Here is a 13410-nt window from a genome sequence, read left to right as displayed (position 1 = left end):
AAAATTAAAACTCACATCACAATTCTCCTCCTACATGTCATTGTTAGTCACGCACGAGATAAATATTTTGTTTCTTACCCTTTTAATCGCCCATAAAGCTCCAGAGAATAGCTTTTTTTTGCCGTTAAATAAGTACTTCTGAGCACCTAATTATAGATGTTTTAGGTAGGCGTCTTAAAGTTAATGTGAGGCCAATAACTCTACTAAATTTTGGATTGACAAATGAAATGTAATTGCATAAAGAGCATTAACCGACCATACTAAATTTTGAAGTAACGTGTGAAAAATTATACACGTGCATGAAGGAGTTGTTATCATTAATAATATAACTTGGTGATGATGGGTGAAAAATAAACAAAGAAAGAGGAAAAAGCAATTATTTTGTGCCGTTGGTTTTGTATACAAGTTAGGTTGTAGCTGCTTGTTTTTTCATATCTGTGAAGCCATATACAAGGGGCGAGTGTGCTAACTCCTGCTACGATTCTCTTTCTTAGTACCTACGTTCTAAAATATGTTACAACATAAAAAGGTGCCGAAATTTGTTTGAAACTTTTTCAAGTTGTCACAGAGAAAATGAAAACGGGAAAAAAATATGTGGTTTCAACATGTTTGAAGTTTTACTTTTCGTGAAAGGGCTTAAAAGGTGGTTGTGGGAGAGAAGGCAATGGAGGGAAAGAAAAAAACTGAGGCTACAAATACATGCCTAAAATGCGTGTTAAGCATGGTGATTATGCCATTGTTCCTTTAAGTAAAGGAAAATTAATTTTTTTAAAAAGACTCTCTTTAGTGTCTTTTTTATGAAAAGGAGACTCTTCAAATAGCATTTAAGAATAACAAGTTGTAAAATAAGCATAAAAATGGTAAATAGTGCTTTGCTCCAATATCTAAAAGAATCTGAATAAAATCCTGAATTATCCATTTACATGGGATTATTTTCCTCCTTCGGTTGATACTCTCAGTCAGTGGTTATTCTCTTAAGGAAAAAAAAAACCATGAATTATGCTTAAAGACTGTTTCTTCAATTCACAGCTATATATATTTTTTCAAAAGCAAATTGTATTCGAAAAAAGGTCCAAAATTCAAATGTTAGAAAAATCAAAAGATCGAATCATAGTTAAGGAATGTATGGACATATTTAGTGTTCGGTAGCATTTTAAACATGACTGTTTTTAAAAACATGTTTAAAACACAAAAATGAAATACTATATTAAAAAAAAATTGAATCTTAATTCACTATATTTGATAAACCAACCCTTCAAACTCAATTGGGTTGGTCAAAAGATAATTAAATAATCATGTTTAATTACATTCTACCATTACTATAGTTAGTTTACTTTAAGATATCATAGAGCAGTGAGTTAAGATTGAGTATAGAAATATATAAATAAATAAAAAATAGAGAAGAAGGTGTATTTATATATGTATTTGAATAAAAAGTTATTGTTAATTTTTTGTAACCATTGTCCTGAAAACACTTGTTAGTATTTGTCTTACTTTTAGAAAAAGAAATCATAAAAGCAAGGTGCTATTTACCTTAATAGAATCTGATAAAGCAAGTTAGTGGCAAAATGGTTATGAAAGAACTTATCAGTAATAGTTGGTGATTATTGTAAAAACTGTTTCAGAAAAAACATAGAAAAGGAGGTGCCTGAGCGATTATTATGTGGTCCCTCCAACTTTCTTATTTAGTATAGTTACTGAAAAGTACAAGGGCCATCATAAAAGGTGATAGTTTCGTCGGTTTATGCCCGTGTAACCGAAGTTATGAATTGACCACACACTCCTCGCTTATACGAGACTTAAACCAACGAGTAGAAAGCGAGTGCATTTTTCTTTTTATAATTTACTCTTATTCAAACTTTTTCCACTATAAATTCCACGTTAATCAGAGGAAGCATCTACATAACATACCATACCTTTCTCCTCTGTTCTTCTCTCTCTGCCCTTCTCTCTATAAAACCCCGTGAACCTTCTTCCCATTTCTCATTCTCAATTCACTCCACCCCTCAATTTTTTTTTCTCTCTCAAGATTCATACTGTTACTGTTATTATTCTTGTTGCTGTTTAAAACTTGGTGTTGGTATAGAATGACGAACCGTAATGTGAATAACACTCTTCTGGAGTTTGCAATGTCGATTTCAAACTCAGGTGCTCTACCTAGAGCTGCAGTGCCTGGAATAATGGCTTTGCTTGGTGGGGTTTTAGGCCTACCCCAGAAAAAGCTCTTATTGAAAACTTTGGAGGATGGAAGTGGAAAAGGAGGAACCAAAGTTAACACATGGATTGATTCAATGAGAGCTTCTTCTCCCACACGAGTCAAATCCACGCAGAACCAAGACCCGAGTCCTTGGACTGTAAGCATAAAACACAAAGCCTTGTTTTTCACAACATGGTGTGATTGAAATTGAACCTTTTGGTGTTATTTATTGTGTCTGACTTGATTCTGTTCGGTTTCGCAAACTTTGTGCAGCTTTACCACCCTTCGGCACTGAACCTGTTTGATCAGATTATATGTGAGTCCAAAGGGAAGCAGATTGTCACTTTTCTTGACTATGATGGAACTCTCTCCCCAATTGTTGCAGACCCAGATAAAGCATACATGAGTCAAAAGGTACACCTTTTGTTCTCTCTTGTTTTATTCACCAACTTCAAATTGTTAAAATAAGGGAAAATAGTGAAATTGATTTTCCCTTTCTTGTTCATTTCTGTAAATAAATCAGATGAGGGCCACATTGAAGGACATAGCAAGGCATTTCCCCACTGCCATCGTGAGTGGAAGGTGCATAGACAAGGTACATTTTTTTCTCTTCAAATCAAAACGAAAAAAAAAATATATATATTATCATTTGGGTGAGAACTAATTTGGAATTTTTCGAATTTTATTAGGTGTATAGCTTTGTGAGATTGGCAGAACTGTACTATGCTGGGAGCCATGGAATGGACATCAAGGGACCAACAAATAGGCGAAGTACTAAGAAAGTGAGAAAAAGTTTCCATAACCAAATTAATGAAACCAAGATTTTTATCATGGTGTCCTTCCCTCTCATCATAGATTCGTATTTTTTTGTTTTCTTCCAGGGAAACGAAGCAGTACTCTTCCAACCCGCGAGTGAATTCTTACCCATGATCAATGAGGTTTGTTGATTATTGTTTTGTTTTTAAGTCCCACATAATTGATGAATCTCCTGGCTCGTCATTTTCTCAGCACTTACACTCGATTTTAACTGTGCCGTTATCATTGTTCTATTATGGGGTCAGGTGTACAACATCTTGGTGGATAAAACAAAGCCTGTCCCGGGGGCTAAGGTAGAAAATAACAAGTTTTGTTTGTCCGTGCACTTTCGCTGTGTTGACGAAAAGGTACCACCAACATTCACCAAAATATTTAATTCCTCCCACACCACTTGCACACGCACGAGACACGTTATAATTGACGGCTAATATTTTTGTTTTATATCTAATCATCATTATTCTATTCCTGTTTTACTCAGAGTTGGGCATCATTGGCTGAACAAGTGAGCTTGGTCCTCGAACACTACCCCAAACTTAAGCTAACTCAAGGCAGAAAAGTGCTTGAGATTCGACCAACCATAAAATGGGACAAGGGCAAGGCTCTTGAATTCTTGCTAGAATCACTTGGTAACTCTTCATGCATAAATAAATAGCCTTCTTTTGTTTCAAAATGCTGCTGGTACGTGTTTCATCAGCTACATGTCCTCACTCTCCCTTTTTTTTCTTTTGCATTTCCAGGATATGGTAACTCTGATAATGTATTTCCAATCTATATTGGTGATGATCGAACTGACGAAGATGCTTTTAAGGTAATTAACAAAGGCCACCACCTTGTTATATATAACTTGCTAAAATTTGTGTTAAATATTTTTCTAACTTATCACATGTAATCAGGTTTTACGGAAGAGGGGTCAAGGGATTGGAATTCTTGTTTCTAAAATTCCAAAAGAAACCGATGCTTCCTACACTTTGCAAGATCCAACTGAGGTACGATCAATGTCTAACGTTAATTGTCATATCCGAGCATTATCGTGTACATCTTTTTCTTGCTGCTAACAATGAATTGGAGGTAACAAAATGATGTTTTTGTTCACAGGTTGGGCAGTTTTTGCGGCATTTGGTGGAGTGGAAAAGAACGAGTACCCAATACCACAAGTTGTAGATTCTTGATGAGTTCAGGGAAATTGACACCAACCCAGAATTTGGTCAAGGGGTGGTTCCGATTATATCCCTTTCTTGTTGGAAATAGGAAATAGTGTGTTCCATAATTTAAAGTTTTAGGGAGTGAGGGAGGGACCAAGTTCAAATAGCTAGGTTCTCTCTCTCTTTCTCTCTCTTTTTTTTTGAAATGTAGTCTATTCCTTCACACGTTTGCATGCGCATGCGGATAGTGAAAGAAACTGATGTATTATGCCGCAATTGCGAATGGCGCGTCAACCTTCTTGTTCTCAACTGTACTTATCGTATGAAAATCACCAACTTCAACTAGAAAAGGTGATTTAGACAATCACAAGTGCAAAATGACTTTGTACCCAAATTTTTAAAAAATAAATTCATATTTATAATAACCTGTTTGTATCTGTTTCACCGTAAACGGTGTTTCTTGAAAGAAAGAAAAAATGTGATTTCCTTTGAATAGGAACGCAAACGTACAAATAAAACTCTAACCTAACTTGATGCCACAAGATGTTACGTGAATAATGTTGAGAGGATGAATAAAGGAAATTAATATATAAAAGTAGTATAATACTACATGAAATTGAGCAGAGAAGTTATATATATAATCCCAACTTCGGAAATATAGATGACAAACGCGCATGAAATGTTGTACGGTAAAGTTACTTCTTCGAAATAAAAAACAATCAAGATAAGCGAACAACTTCAATTAAATTAAAGCAACCATGTTGCAACTATGTTGATTGTTAGTTTAAGCAATGCATTGATATTGCCGCATATAGCATATCCCTCAACCAAGGAATGGTAAATTTTGGATTTAAATTTAATATTCCACATCTTGTTCTAAGAAACCAAACCAGTAAAATTTGTAGACACACTATACTTGTCATCACAGTGATTTGTTGTGCCAAATTTTATATTCTGGTCTCGATCTTGGAATAAATTTAAGGTTGTTAATAAGGGTTGTGAGTGTGCAGGAATAATACAGAGATGTGGCATAAAATATCATAACTGGAGAAGCTTATGGATAGTGGTGTTTTGGGGTTCCTTTATGCATATTATACTAAAGAAGAGTAGGTTATTTAGTCTGTGAGCCAATTAAGTGAAGGTGAAAACTAGAGAAAGGTAGTTAAAGAAACGAAAACCATGTGAAATCTTGAAGTTGGTGTCTCTCTACCCTCATTTCCAGAATCTGAGCCAGATAAATCTTTCACAAGAGTGGTGACAGCTGTACATAAGAATACAGTTGTCAAGATACCCCTTGTGATGCAGGAAAAATAGAGCTCACTGGTTAAGAAGTACACGCGTGTAGAAATTGTATTGACATTTGGATTTATCCCGAAAAGAAATGGTAGGAGCTTTAATAATTGGGAGCTTTGTCGTTTTAGGAGGACATGCCAACACTGACACAAATGTGAGTGGCTAATTGAGTTGGAAATTTGTTAAATGTTTTGAGTTTGAAATTTGTTAATGTATAAATTGATGTGAACAATGTAGTACAGTATAAAATAGTTATAACAATAGTAAGGTGGTGTGGAGATATGGATCTCTCTTGTGAAAAGAACTAGTCCCTCAGTTTCGCATGCAAACATATATCCTTATCATCACGAGTCATGTGAGGGAAGCTACAAATCAAAAATTCAACTCTGACTAAAAAACCACGTTGTGTAAACAAACACAGAAAGCGATGTAGATCATGCTTCACCATGTAATAATTGTTCAAAGATATAAATTTCAAAATTTAGGTGGGAGCATTGGTAGATACTATGACAAGCTGGCAAGCAACCGTGATGGCCACCTTTGGTTTGCAATTATACATGTTTCTGTTTCGCCATATTTTCCTTACTCCAATTGTGCACATTTTGCATTACTATACAAGCTACACACCTAACTTTCTCAAAGAAGCAAACCTTATGCTAAAACCCAAGTCCCACCATTGGATCACTAAGCCCTGAAAATTACTTCCATTATTGCCAACCACCCTATTCTTATGGTCAAGGTGCTATGCGTGAAATGAGTTGGTCACGCCATTACCAAACAAAGGGTGGTCATTTTGAAGAAGATATTTGACAATTATAGTCTCAGTTTCACAGTACATAAACCTGCTTGGTCCTGTACCTCCCAACTTGTATACAGGGCATCTATATTCACCCTTTTGTCAGACAAAGTTAGAAAAAGACACAAGCACAATGGTTAGTTTTAATAAGCCTTATTAAGATGGCAGGAGGTCTAAATCTGACTCGTACATATATATATTTTTATGATCCTCACCTCACTTTATATTTTAAGACTGCTTCAGATAAAGATAAAGATAAAGGGAGTAAGATCTGGGATAATAAAACTAGTTAAAAGAAACACTTTGGTTGATCTTGACGATCCGAATTCCTAACATACCCTACAATTAACTATTGCTAGCCCCATCCATGTTGAATTAGGATATTGAACCCAGACTAGTAAAGAGATGTTAGCCATTGGGCACCCTGATTTGATTTGACAGAACCAACCTCGATGAAATATCAGCAGAGTGGTATCTGAAAACAGTAATATTTTAAACAATGTGAGAGATCTGATTTCTAGTTTAATGGCTTGTTTTCAAAGGGTTAGGTGCGTGAAAGGGAAATCCACTAATTGGTGAATCTTATAAATGGTTGAGGAGGAGTTGGAATCCACTCAAAGTGCTTGATTTGAAGAAGACACGAGAGGGGATTCATAATGGGGACACCAAACATGTTTCCAAGCCTTGGAACCCTGGCCTTCATTTTCATACGTGTAAAGAAAGGTTGCCACTAGATTCAGTTTCATCATTGGTTACTTAAATAAAATATGCCAAGCCTTAGAAGCTCCAATTATTGGAAGAAAAATGGGCATTTCTTAACACATTTCACCCAACCCCTCCTAGCTCTCATATTATGCCAAAATCCAACAGCTTGCACTCATCAATGTGTCAATCATACACACACACATACATGATTTGTGTGAGAGAGAAAACATATGCAAATAATATTATTACTTCTTCTTTGCACACCCTTTTCCTCATACGGGTGATTATCGAGGCCATTCAAAATATCTGAGTGCCTTTCAGTTGTGACCTTTTTGCTCCCAATAGACCACACCTGAGAAATAAAAAAAGGAGGAAAAAGAAAAGAAAGGGACCCTTCATAGTAGTATTATTGCTAATTAAAATACATTCTTTATCATAACCCCAAAAACTATATTTATATATTCATAAGCTAAAACAACAAAACCCATCTTGTGCCATGTTTCCAAACCCTTCACATTTCCCATCATGCGACCTCAACAACCTTTGTTCCTATAGTTTAATTATTTGTCAAGTACTGTTGTGTGCTTTAATAATTAAGTTAGCTAGCAAGCTACAAGGCATATGGTTCTCTCTGTAATGCATTATTTGCCATTGCCATAGAGATACTCAATAATGGATCTCCATAGACCTGTCTGCTCTCTGATGAAGGACATCGATCCAATGGTCCCCACTTCAAGAATGAGCATATTTAGCCTTTCATAGTATGCCAGTATAGTTTTTTTAATCACTGTCCACACAACAATAATTAACGAATCAACAAATAGTTTGTTAAACATTATGGAAAGAATATACCAATACATTTATGAGTTAATTTTGTAGAATGTTATAGGATTATGAATAGTTGCTGGTGTTAGAGGGAGCAAACAGTGATTGTTTTGAGTTTGATAAAAGGGTTATTGCTGGTATCTAGCTAGCCCTTCAGTGTCATGCTAGGTTGTTAAAAGAAAGGTGGTAGTTATGAAGGATAGAAAGTGAAAACTAGGTAAATTAAAAGGTATAAAGATAGATATATGAGTGAAAGAGTGAGCATTATTATGAGGCTTTCGGCCAGAGTGCAGTGAGTCAGTTCTTCTAATGGGACAGATGTTGCCATAACGAGGAAGCAGTTAGCTTTGGTGACTACACAATGCCAAACAAAATGCTTCAATGCCTTTCCATACCTACAAATTCTAACTTTTAATGACAAATCACAAAAATATTTACAAAATCAATATTTTGCTTTTCAAACACATGTCCTAAAACGATTCTACATCAACTTAATGTCTAAAATATATCAATTTACAAATATTTTACTTCTCAAAAACTAGGAAAAACCTTTGCTGCACAGTACACTTAATTAATAATTTTTGAATTTTTAAAATTAATTTTTACTTAATAATTTTTTATAGTGCTATTTTATTTTACATAAAAGTTTGATTCAATCCACAGTTAATTATATGAAAAAGTTATTTCTCGAGAGAGAAAACAACAATTTTGGTGTTTTTTATGTCTTAAAAGAATCAGTCTTTAATTATCAGTAAACAGAATTGCCTGCGATTTTTTAAATTGAGGTTAATTTAAATTGATTCTCCAATTTGCCTGATGAACTTAGTATTTTATTAGGTAAATTAATCTTTATTCTTGATTAAAAGCCTTAATTTGTTTTGTGAAATTAAATAAAAACAAGCTGGTAGATTGTTAACTAACTTCATTAATCTAATAAGTAATTAGCTTAATTGATTATTTCGTGTTAGGTTTAAGTTTGAAAATTCATTTATAAAATAATAATAATAATAATAACAATAATAATAGTTATGTGAAGTAAACAGTATATTACTTTTATCTGATTAGATAATTATAACACAAATATGATTATTTTACAATTTAATCAATTATTTTGATTGGTTATTTGGCAACTTATTCGATTAAATTTTAATGACTTGCATTCAGACTTACTAATAATTAATTATATTTATTAATTGATCATTAGTAATAATTATGATTTCTCTTTTTATAGTTTGTTATTTAAGTAAATTTTGATGTAGTCTATTTTGATTTGTACTTTTTTTCCTTTTTTCCAATATTATAGGTGTGGTTTCTGCACGCCTAATTCGTTGAAAAAAAATAGTTTAATTAACTTGAGCTTGTGTACTGCATCCCCTTTTCTTCCTTTATTAGGCTTATACTCTTTTAGTCCATTATAACACTCATCTAATGTTTGGCAACTTCTTTCTGCACCTCTACAAATTTCTTCCTACACCCCTCATTTTTAGAGAAGACTGTTTTGCCCCTTTAGAAAATGACTTCTGGATTGTTCTTTTCGAAATATTTCTGGAACATCTTTTCCGAAACATGTTTTATGAATTCTGGATTTATCAATCCAGAAAAAAAATGTGTTCAGAAAGTGTTTTGAAATGATTTTTTTGTCTTCTGGATCTTCTATTTTGGAAATACCCTTTGCTTACGAAATCACTATTCTAGAAACACTTACTGGAAAACGTAATTTTGGTATTTTTGAAGAATGTAGGGGTGCAGGGAGAAAAAATGTAGAGGTGCAGGAAGAAATTGCCCTAATGTTTTATATTCATATTGGGTTGCTTCCTTTTGACCCATAATTTTGTATGTTGCAGCTTGTTATTTTGTGCTGGGCTGCTCGACTTCATCTTAGCCCAAGATTTCTATTCTATCCTTCTCTTTGCTCAACTGAGCCAAACTGCATAACTTGAGAGTGTATTGAAAGCATGACTATTTCTTCCTGCACTTCCATAAATTCTCCTGGCACCCCCAGTCAAGCTAAAATACCATTTTGTCTTTAAAAAATACATTATCAAATCCATAATCTAAAAATGTATTTTTTTCTATTTACACCTCTGGGATTGTAGGATCTGAAAGATATTTCTGGATCCAGAAAACCTTCTGAATTTTATGATCAATAATATTTTTATTCTTTAAAAAATATCGTACGGATTACAAAATCTGGAAGGTATTCCCAAATCTAAAAATACCTTACGAATTTTATAATATGAAAATATCTTCCAGATTCCATAATGCAAAATGTATTTTTAAAAGAAACTCATTTTGGATTATAGAATCTATAAGGCATTCCCAATCCATAAATACCTTCCAGATTCTATAATATAAAATTTTTCCATATGTTCAAAATGATATTTTTTTTGTATATTTTTTGTATTTTAAGAAGATGGGGTGAAGGAAGAAACAACAAAGCATTAGTTCTTTATTGGGCTGACTATTTTTAGCCCCAAAACTTGTGTTTTAGGTTCATCCCAAAGTCCTTGTGATTGACTTCTTAAATTGTTGATTAAGTTATGTTAATTCTGGGGGGCTATGCAAAGATGGTTGAAATAGGGTTTTTCGAAATGTAGTTATCCCTTTATGACTACATCATACACCTATCTCCTTCACTACCTACCCACCATAAAAAGGGAAGGGAAAGTTTCTCTATCTCTTATGGCCACTTTTTAAATCTCTTTACTAATTGTATCAAAACCTATTTTAATTGCCTAATAAAATCTAAAGCCCAAAACCATGGCACATACAAACCATTCATCTTTTTTCTTTCCGCACCATAAAAAACCAACCTACACTACTCGTTTACTTAAAATTCACGTAAACTCCCAAAATACCTTTGCATTATTTGTGTCTAGTACAGAAAAAAAATCATAAAGTATTGCGAAATAGTTCTTCCATGACTATTTTTAAGTATATTAAGTTAAATATTATTAAAGTAGTATAACATTTTGGTTGTGTGATAGGTATCATCCAAAAGGCTTTAAGAACACAACATTTCATTTATGTAGTTTTGGAACAACTCTTGCATAAGGTATTTTTGAATCTCTTTTATAACATATTTAGAATAGGAAAAAAATATTTAGCCCCTTAAACTTCATTCTCTCCTAAATAGATATTTCAATTTTTTTTTCTTAATTAATTCTTAAATTTTATCTCATTTACAAATAAACACCTTAAACTTTAATTTTATTGCAATTAATCTTTAAATTTTACTAATTTTATAAATGAAAATTTTAATATTATCCTAATTAATCTTTAAACCTTCTCAACGTTTTATAAATATTTTTTCTAACATCTTTGAATTAATTCATTTACATTAAATATGAATAATTCATTACTTTTTTTCTTCTTTTTTTGTTACAATTCATCTTTATATTAAAATATAATAAAAATAATATTTAAAATTAAGAAAATAACAAAAAAAACTAAAAGATCTATTTTATTTTTAATCCTAAATTTTATTATGGTTTAATGTTTCAAATCATTATATATTGGATATATAAAAAAAACTCCGTAGATTTTTATTATAATTTTTTTAAAATTATAATAAAAAGCCACGTTAAAATTTTAAAATTTTAATTTTTTTTTAAAAGTCACCTTATATATTTTAAAATTAAATTTAAATAAATAATAAATTTGTGGAGGTTAATGTCACGCAAATAATTAATTTTTATTTATTTGAAAACTTCTTAACGTTACTGTAAGTAAATTTCAGAGTACGAGCTTAGTATTTTCCAATGAGCTCGAACATTTTCGAGTGGGAATACTTGAGCTTAAGCAACCGTGCGGACAAAGTAGTCATGCCATCCTAAGAACAGAAACGTGAGTTTCATATTTTCTTTCGCTTTCAATCTTTGCTGTCATGATGTACCTGTCAGTTGGCTAACTTGATCACTTCCATTTTTGTTGGTGAAAAATGAAAGCAAATCAATTAATATATTATTTATAACTAGATGCGAATTCCATTAATAACTTTAATTAAGTCTCTGGATAGAATTGTGGTTAACACACGTTAAGATTTTTTTTAGCTTAATTGACTTGGCTTGGTATATATAAATTAGAAAGGTGTTGAGTTGAGTCTATATGTGGTACCAATTAATTAGGCAACATTTTGGTCCTTTGTGGTACCAAAACTTTGTAAACCATTATAGTGACTTTGGACCATTGTGAAGACTATCACTATCACTGAAACTTACTATGGAAGCTCAAATTGCTGATCAAAAGTTTCTTAATCTAGTGTTTAAGAAGGTCCCACTTTGAAACAGATATTTTATAAGTAACCATGAAAAAGTAACACATAAATTATACATAAAATAAGGCATATAGCATATATTTATAATAAGAATAGTTAAACTTGTTGATTATTAATTCTGATTTTATTATTTTTAAACTATTTTACTGTTATATTGGTCAGTTTACAGACATGTTAGTATTCCTATTTTATAGCTTACCGTAATTGTAATTTTATTATATATATATATATATATTATTGAACTAAATCAAAATAAATATGACCAGTTTTGCAATTTTGTGCAATTACGTTCAATCAGTTGTTACAACCTTTTGTCTTCTCTTATTTCCTTCAACTAGTTCCAACAAGTGGTATCAAGAGCTAGTATGTTATAATGAACTCTACCCAATTATCAGTCCCTATCCTTGATGGAAAAATTACAATCGGTGGTGTGTGCAGATGAGAGTTTTGTTTGATTATCATGAGTTATGGGATGTCGTTGAGAGTGGAGTGTCTGCATTAGCTGCTAATGGAACTGAGGCGCAACAAGTAGCGCAGCGTGATCAGAAGAAGAAGGACAATAAAGCTTTGTATCTCATCCATTAAGGGATGAATGACGAGACGTTTGAGCATATAGAAGGAGCAACAACTGTCAGTGAGACTTGGACAATTTTATCAACCAATTATAAAGGTGATGATAAGATCAAAAGGGTGCGTCTTCAAACCCTAAGACGTCAATATGAATTGTTGCAGATGGAAACCACAAAGACTATTGATGTCTATATAAACAAAGTTCTTGCCTTGACAAATCAGATGAAGAGCAATGGTGAAACACATTCGGAGCAGTTAAAGGTGGAAAAGATTTTGAGGTCTTTAACTTCCAGATTTGAACATGTTGTTGCCGCAATTGAAGAGGCCAATGACATTTCAAAAATGACAGTAAGGTTATTGTTTGGTTCCCTACGAGCGCATGAGCAGCGAATGAATGACAATAAGATTGAAAAACCAATTGAATAGTCTTTACAAGCACAAGTCTCAATTGGTAGATCCTATCATAAACATGGTACTTATTGTAGTAAAGGTCGTGGTGCCCAGAATCATGCAGGCGCTGAGCAAAACAACATTGGTTCCAATCACAATCCAAGTTCAAATAACTCTTGGTGTGGTGAACGTGGACGCGGAGGACGAGGAGACATTTATAATAAATCAAATGTTGAGTGTTATAATTGCCATAAACGCGACTATTATGCAAATGAGTACAAATCAAAACGTGATAATCATGCTGTCAATTGTGTTCAAGAAGATAGTAATCACGAACAAGAGGAAGACGAAGTCACTCTTGAAGCACCTGCAGTTCAACCTGAAGCACCTGAAGTTGCAA

The 13410-nt window shown here is 32.9% G+C and overlaps 1 protein-coding gene across 2 annotated transcripts; it reads left to right on the top strand.

The window, feature by feature from the left end:
- Nucleotides 1-1898: 1898 nt before the first annotated feature.
- LOC137826217 (putative trehalose-phosphate phosphatase C) lies at nucleotides 1899-4580 on the top strand. 2 transcript variants are annotated; one of them, XM_068632104.2, is made up of 10 exons: nucleotides 1899-2354; nucleotides 2471-2611; nucleotides 2721-2792; nucleotides 2887-2979; nucleotides 3079-3135; nucleotides 3259-3360; nucleotides 3492-3639; nucleotides 3751-3821; nucleotides 3907-3999; nucleotides 4109-4580. In XM_068632104.2, exons 1-10 carry the CDS (start codon nucleotides 2088-2090, stop codon nucleotides 4172-4174), a joined length of 1110 nt encoding a protein of 369 aa, XP_068488205.1. In that variant the 5' UTR covers nucleotides 1899-2087; the 3' UTR covers nucleotides 4175-4580. The 2 variants fall into 2 exon arrangements, with proteins under 2 accessions (XP_068488205.1, XP_068488204.1); XM_068632103.2 differs by having other exon boundaries at nucleotides 2887-3135.
- Nucleotides 4581-13410: the final 8830 nt, after the last annotated feature.

The sequence above is a fragment of the Phaseolus vulgaris genome, chromosome 8, assembly GCF_051622355.1.
Source record: "Phaseolus vulgaris cultivar YP4 chromosome 8, ASM5162235v1, whole genome shotgun sequence".
In the NCBI taxonomy this organism is placed as follows: Eukaryota; Viridiplantae; Streptophyta; class Magnoliopsida; order Fabales; family Fabaceae; genus Phaseolus; species Phaseolus vulgaris.
This window is presented reverse-complemented; position numbering and strand designations above follow the sequence as displayed.